We start from the raw sequence: 7,609 nt of genomic DNA, 5'->3' as shown, positions 1-7,609 counted from the left end.
TGTGTGTGTGTGTGTGTGTGTGTGTGTGTGTGTGTGTGTGTGTGTGTGTGTGTGTGTGTGTGTGTGTGTGTGTGTGTGTGTGTGTGTGTGTGTGTCATTAGATCCTAAAGAATTAATCAAATTTTCATTGAAATATTGCAATTATACATTGCAATTATTTAACGTGGATAATACAAATTTTAAATCTAGTTTCAAAGAGTTAATCTCAATAACAGAAAATTTGATTTAAAACCAGCGAGCAGAATATACGTTAGCTGTGTCAAATATGAAGCATATATTTATTTGATGAATAAGTCCCAGCCGAATGGCTGAAAGTTCGAAAATACATTATGTTGAACCTTGCAATAAATTTTAAATCGGGTAAAATCAAGTGGCATTTGGAAATTTATCAATAATTACAAAAATGTGAACTCCGCATGTGTAGGAAAGTAACTTCTCGATCTGCGTGCAGCAGCGGAAGCTACGAAGTGAAAAGTTCCAACGACGACCGAAAGAGCAGTCGTTCTCTTCGTATCCGGTTCTGTCGGCAGCCGGAAAAATTATTTTTACTTCAATCGCGAGTGTGTGTGCTTCGTCGTAGTTGTCGCGTGTTACTTCGAACTTATCATTGTGAACTTTTTAAAGATAACTCTACAATATTTTTTACAATTTCTGTAATAATCTTTCCATAAGACTTTGAAATATCACACAGTGTTATTTTCGCAAAAATAATTTATAGCTAAGTTTTTCCAAGAATTACAATAAATTTGGTGATTAATTTGAACAGAGTGCTTCGTGAATATTGAATTATTATTATAAAATCTTAAGATTCAATTAAATTACTAAGCTTAATAAAGGTGACAATTCTTAAAGCATTGAACTTTGTGTTGTGGAATCAACGAACGCGAGGCAGATGTCCAAGATGTTGCGAATAGAATTAGTGGGCCTTCTATTGTTGGCCTGCACGCAAATTCTTACGGAGCATCGCGATCATCGTGAATCACGGGATCAATATGGTTACCATCAGCGGTTTCATGACCTTCAGGAAAGAATAACGAGGGAAGTTCGGGTCAAAGAAGGCCGATTACGTGGCATGGTGATTCAACCCAGAACTAATTACAATTTGCAGCTGGTTGACGTCTTTCTTGGTAAGTTTTAAAGCCATTATATTTTTGCCATTATGTTTAATTATAAAGAAAATTTGTTGTTGTAGTTTATTTTTGTATATCTAAAGCAAAACATTAGTGAGATGCATTTATCATCCTTACGATTGACTATATTAACTTCTGCTTCCTCAATTTCTATCATAAATTTATATTTTGACAACCAATAGTTTTGATTTCTTTTTCAAGAAGCTTATTCCAACAATTAATGCATCTCACTTCATTTTACTACGACAGTTTTTACTGGAAATGTAATAATTTAACTAAATGTAGGGAAAATCGGAGTTGTTGGTACAGTTTTCACATTAAACTTTTTAAACAACTAATTATTATGATTAATATAATAGAGAGAATCTTTCCCTATATTTTCATTCCAGGACGATTCTGTAAATTCTAGTTTTTTTATGGTTAGTCAAATATGTTGTAGTAACCAACTTGCTTTGATAGTGGATTAAACTCCGTATTAAATTAATGAAAGTGTAATAGAAACGAAGAACAGATCGAAGAAACAGACATGTACTTTTTCATAAAGATTGTAACATTTAAAGTTATTTTGTAATGACCAATTAGTAAAATGTTGTTGAAAAACAAATATAAACTTATTTTAATTGTAACTTACTTTTAATAAAGAAATATTAAATATAAACTGTTTTATTAGAGTTAAGTTGTAACTAACTGTTCACATATGTAGTAACAGCAAGCTAAGCTTTCCTCAAATATCGGTTTCATGGCTTCATAAGAGAAGTCATGGCTTAATCTTTCCACACAAAGGATTCCAGTATTGAATCTTTCCTGTGATAGTTAATGCTAAAAATGTACGTTTCCGGATCTAATTTTCGAAGAAAAGACGCGTGGAAACTATCTGAAACCATTTATGTATACATTTATGTATACATTTAATTCGGATGGAGACGCTAAGCTGGTTGATGCAAAGCCATCGTTTCATATGCAACGATCTAGTACAACGGTATCTCGATAACGTTCGATATTCGGAGGAAACTCAGCTCCGGTCAGTGAGCAAAAGTTTCCTGGCAGCTGCATATCCGCGCTTTGAGAGTCCCGATACGTCAAAGGATCCAAAACGAGGAGCGTGCGCTCGCGCGTCCGTGTATTTCGGGAACAGATATTACTGCCATCGCCGCACATCTCTACCCCTTCGGCTTTCTCCGTCTTTGCTTGACTCGCCCTGCGCATCTGTCAACTTGCACTGACACGCGTTGAATTGCATCCGCGTGTGCATCACATCGTGATAACCAAGTATACATATATCGTTCCTTCTCAATATTCATCTACACATTTGAATTGCTTCTTCCTTAAGTCCACCTGGCTAAAGATAATTAAATTAAACAGAATCGATGAAAGAATTAAGAAGAATATTGATTACAAAATTTGATTAAATTTAAAATCGAGAATGGAGAACAAAATTTTAATCAAATAGAATTTTAATCAAAAATGAGGTTTAATTGTGTTAAAATTAAATTGAAGTTTAATTGTAATTTGATTTCAACTGATATTTCGGAGGAACGATGATATTTAGCTTAATTAGAAATGAAGTTATTAGCGTGGCACAAATAGGATTCTTTTTCAAAAATACATTAAATGCTCTTATAATAACAATTCAGTAAAGTTTATTTCTTCCAAAATATTATCTGTTTATCCTGTAATAGAAACGTCAGTTATTGTATTATACTTTAACATCACGCCATGAATCTAAAAGCAAGGTTCTCCCTTGTGTTTTAGGAGTTCCTTACGCAGAACCTCCCGTGGGATCCTTCAGATTTTCTCCACCACGCTCACCGCAACCGTGGAGAGGAGTGAGACAGTCGCAGGAATTCGCTCCAGTTTGTCCGCAAGTCTTGCCAAATCTTCGAGAGGAAGTAAAACCAGGCAGGTACGAGTATCTGGAGAGACACTTGCCGTACTTGAGGAACCAGAGCGAGGACTGTCTGTATCTTAACATCTATGCTCCTCATCAGGCTGAAGGTAGGTTCAAATGATTATAGGAGTAGCATGGTCAATCAAGTTTTGAGCTTGTTTGCAGAAATTCACATAACTTGTTCATGTTGCAAATGAACCCAATTTCTGATTGGGGGTCCTCCGCCATTATGCGCAATAGGTCACCTTTTTAATTCCATGAAGAATAGTATTGCTGTGAAAGTTGTCGTGCATTGATACCAAAAATATAGTCAATCTGTGATATGTCCGGATATGTCAAGAAATTTAATTCGTCCATTTCTGATATGCTATTAAATTAAGGAAATCTAAGATTCATCGAAGATAGAGAGATCGAACTAGGATTTAAAAAGTGTGGTCAAAATTAGGTTTCTGAATTGGTATTGGTGATGCTCGATAGGCGGCGTTCGTAAAACTCCTCTCATATATGCACACATAACCTAAAAACAGAGACGTTATTCTTTGACATCATGTTCTGATAGTAAGAAGAAGACGTAAATTATCATTAAAATTGCATGAAGAATGAATCCTATTCTCTATACTCCGTGATGTATATACATATATAATTTAGCGTGGATTCTCATATTTAAAGTCGAGAATAATTCTTTAATGCCGCAGGCAAAGTAATTCTTCGAGAGAATAAAAATATCTGATATTGAATGGAAACTTTCCTCGGATTTTTCTGGTTACAGCAAACGAAATATGAAATATCACTAGGAAAAAAAGAGGGATCGGATCGACCGTTCCATCTCGCGCGGGCTCACGATTATGCGGGTGCATTCGGCTCTGCAACGAGCTTTTCCACACGGTCAACTGCGTAAAACAGCTGCCATCGATTTACGGGGTCGGCCGATGCGGCGTCATGGTGGAAGGAACGGCAGGTTCAGTTTTCGCGTGCGCGTTATAAATTCATTCGCTGCGTCCGTATATATTCATTTCGCCGCGACCGGTCGGTCGGTCGGTGCGCGTATTCACCATTTTACAATACTGTTGGCCTAAGTGGGTTAAAACTCGCGTCGTCAGGCTATTTACGAGCGTATGGAAATATCTGCAAGAATTCGAAATCGAATTGATCGGTGGGGCTTTCGGCATAGCTACTACGAGGTATCACTCGCAAAACCGCACTATCCCGTCGCATCAGCGCGTCTGTTTCACGCTGCGATACGTCCGCCATGAGCCGAAAATTTTTTTCCATTGCATTTCTACGATGTAACATGATTTCGATTCAAAAACCCTATCTTTCGGATCGATTTCAGTATTTCCCTACGTTTCATGTTGATTATTGAAACTGACATGAAAAAAAATTATGGAAAATATTATAGAGAAGGGAGAATGGAGGAATCTCAGGCACCTGAAAAAAAAATTAAATAAAGCCGACGATTATCCAATTAACTTAATTAACTAATAAGAGCCAATCTTCATTCAAAAGATACTGCAGCTATTTGATTTTAAATTACAATAATTAATATTTATATATTATGAATATAATTTTAAACAAATAAGAATCTTTGAATAAAGATTTATTTAATTGATAAATAAACATTGGCTTTATTTAACTTTCACTTAGGTATTCGTAATACTTCCATTCTCTCTTATTATTAATTACTCCTTTTCTTTCGTAAGATAAATAGCTTTTAAATTTCTTATAACCTAAATAGTTCGAACTATTTAATTAATGTTTAATATATTATTATAATTAATATATTATTATGATTTTGGATTTCTTATGTTTTTGAGGATGTATTATGTGCATAGTTTTTACAGAAAATTGAACTGGAATTAAAAATTTAAACTTTCTATATAAAAATAAATGTTATATACATATATAAAGCGGTTCACATAATAAGATCAATATCTTATAATGAATTTTTATAATTTAAATAAAAATTTTCTCATTTCATTTTAATTATTTTGTAAAAACATGTTTCTCATTGAAATAATTTTTATCCAGATTTTAAATCACTGTGAAACTTTTTGTATTACTTTTAATTTATAAACAAAAAATTTATAATATGGAAAAATCTGTAATTTTTTCATAATTTTTTATTTGGTTAAATATTACGTTTAATATTTCTTTAATTTAACTTTCGTAAGTTAAACTGTGCTATATATTATCTGTACACATAATCTGGTCTGAATATGATGTAACTCGCTTATAAACTAACTTCTTCAAGAATGTGACACATCTTCTTTATTCATGTCCTCTTTCCAATGTGAAAATAGGTTAATCTTTTTACCACTATTTGAGAAGAGCACTTCGTATCTCTTCAGATAAACACGATAAGTAGCACTAGATTTCCTCAGCGTTTTCTTAGTAGATAAGCATTAACCCGTTAAAGCAAGCTTAGTTCATAAATATCGTAATTACCGCAATTGCGGTAGTCTTGCTACCTTGAGAAATGAAATTTTTGAATTACCTATCTCAAAAAATTAATTAAACAATATAATATTTTTAGTACATATTTAATACATATTTTGCGTTGCAAATTTTTTGAAACTTTTACAAGCTTTGCATTTTAGTAAGTTAAAATTTATTAACTTGACAAATTCTAAATTAAAATGTCAAGGCTTTTTATAAACGAGCAATTGTAATTAACTAATAAAATTCGTCTTTAATTACATACGTAATAAACGCTATAAAATTCAAATGTTTCGACTTACAAAGTCTTCATCAGTGATAATAAAAAGAAAACGTATTTATATAACCCTACAATGTCAACGAACTTACATATGATACATAATAAAAATTATCGTTCTAAGCTAATCTTATATATTTATTTCTGCGTTAAGATATTACGTATCGAAATAAAGATATCTAGTTTGAAGTTTGAAAATAATTGTAAAATTGTGTTTAACTAGTTCTTCGATTGTTCGAGACTCAGTTCAATCGATATTTTCATGGAAAAATCATGGATAGTCAATCAAGGATTTCTTCAACGACTATCCTATTATATTCTATACAATTAAATGTCAATTTATGATTAAATAATTACTATAATTAATTCAATAGTGATGAGAAGTTATTTTTTCACTTATGTTAATTTATATAGAATAGTCAATTGAATCAAAATCAAAAACTGTGTCATCGTGTAATAAAAGGCTATTGATAAATTTTTTTCATTTTTTAGTAAAAAAATATTATAATAATAATTATGTTTTCTAACACAGAAAAAATGCATAGGTATTCACATAATAATCAAAGTAACACGACCCGTCATTACGCTTATTCTCTCAGGATGATGCAAATGTTGATTGAAAATTCGGTTAGATATTTTAATTTTATTTCTATTTTGACGAGCTTAACTCATTAACGAATACATTAAGGGAGAAGCTGCGGACAGACGAAATTACTATTACGTGTCGCGGTGTTAGCCATCTGCGAAAGATATATCGGATTTGGAATAAAATGTGCGTTGATGACTGCCCTATCTCGGTGGAATTCAGCTTTGGGGTTGAGTGAAGCTAGAGTGGAAAATGTGTGCACGAGTGGTACTCGAGAAAGTCGCCAGAACTAACACAGCCTTTGTACCGCCTTGTCGTTCTATGGTTCCAACGAGACCAATTTCTCTTCCATCGTACTTTATCCAAAGAAGGATAGAGCATGAAAGGAGAGGAGGAAGTAGGAGGGTGCATGTACTTGCAGTACTTTGTGCTTAGTACCCCAAAATACGTATAATTATATCGACGACATTCATATACCTACACATACTTTACTCCCGAAAGTGAAGTGATTCTCGCTTGTTAATTTTACCTAAGCCCCTCTCTCTCTCTTTCTCTCTCTCTCTCTCTCTCTCTCTCTCTCTCTCTCTTTCTCTTTTTCTCTTTTTCTCTCTGCGTGCTATTCACGAATGTACTTTACGTATAATCATGCTATTATTAAGTTTAAATTAAGCTATTTTACTATTAAGATAAACAAAAAAAAAAGTAGAGGAGACCGGGATAAGTTGTTACAATTTTTGATTAGCAATTTTTTCCGTATTAATATATACACATGGAGGATAGAGAACAGAAAACCGAACTTATATGGATGAAAATGTCAAAAAGCGTAGTCAAAAATCATCTGAATAGTTCGATCTAGATGTTGTTTCCACGACACCGTTCTCACAATTTGCATTGGTATCAGTTTTACATGAAGAATGCTTTATTCTTTATGTAGTTTAAATGACAATTTATGTCTTCCTGTTACTAAAGCGTGATATCAAAGAATAACGTCTCTATTCTTTGATTATTGTGTGTGCGTAAATATGAGAATTTAAACACCGCCTGCCGAGCAGCACCAATACCAATTAAAAACATGATTTTGATCATGTTTTTCAAAGCCTAATTCGGTCTCCTATTCTCTATCCTCCATGTGTATATATTTAAATTAATGAATACCTATGCATTGCTTCACGTACATTTTTACCTAGATAGTCAATTTTTTTCTAATTTCTATCTATGTCTTTAAATACTGAAAATTAAGATTTTCTATCAATAGGTAAATTGTAATAACTTACCCCACTGTGAAATTGTTA

The 7,609-nt window shown here is 33.0% G+C and overlaps 1 protein-coding gene across 1 annotated transcript in view; it reads left to right on the top strand.

The window, feature by feature from the left end:
- Window positions 1-842: 842 nt before the first annotated feature.
- LOC108691765 overlaps window positions 843-7,609 on the top strand; it is a 55,160-nt gene continuing 48,393 nt past the window's right edge. The window contains exons 1-2 of the mRNA XM_018199668.1: window positions 843-1,127; window positions 2,883-3,125. Of these exons, the coding sequence (XP_018055157.1) occupies window positions 893-1,127; window positions 2,883-3,125 (478 nt within the window). The 5' untranslated portion in view covers window positions 843-892. The remainder of the gene's footprint in view (window positions 1,128-2,882; window positions 3,126-7,609) is intronic.

Source organism: Atta colombica, unplaced genomic scaffold (genome assembly GCF_001594045.1).
Source record: "Atta colombica isolate Treedump-2 unplaced genomic scaffold, Acol1.0 scaffold51, whole genome shotgun sequence".
NCBI classification, from domain to species: Eukaryota; Metazoa; Arthropoda; class Insecta; order Hymenoptera; family Formicidae; genus Atta; species Atta colombica.
Note: the sequence above shows the minus strand (reverse complement) of the source record. Positions and strands in the feature narration are given on the sequence as shown.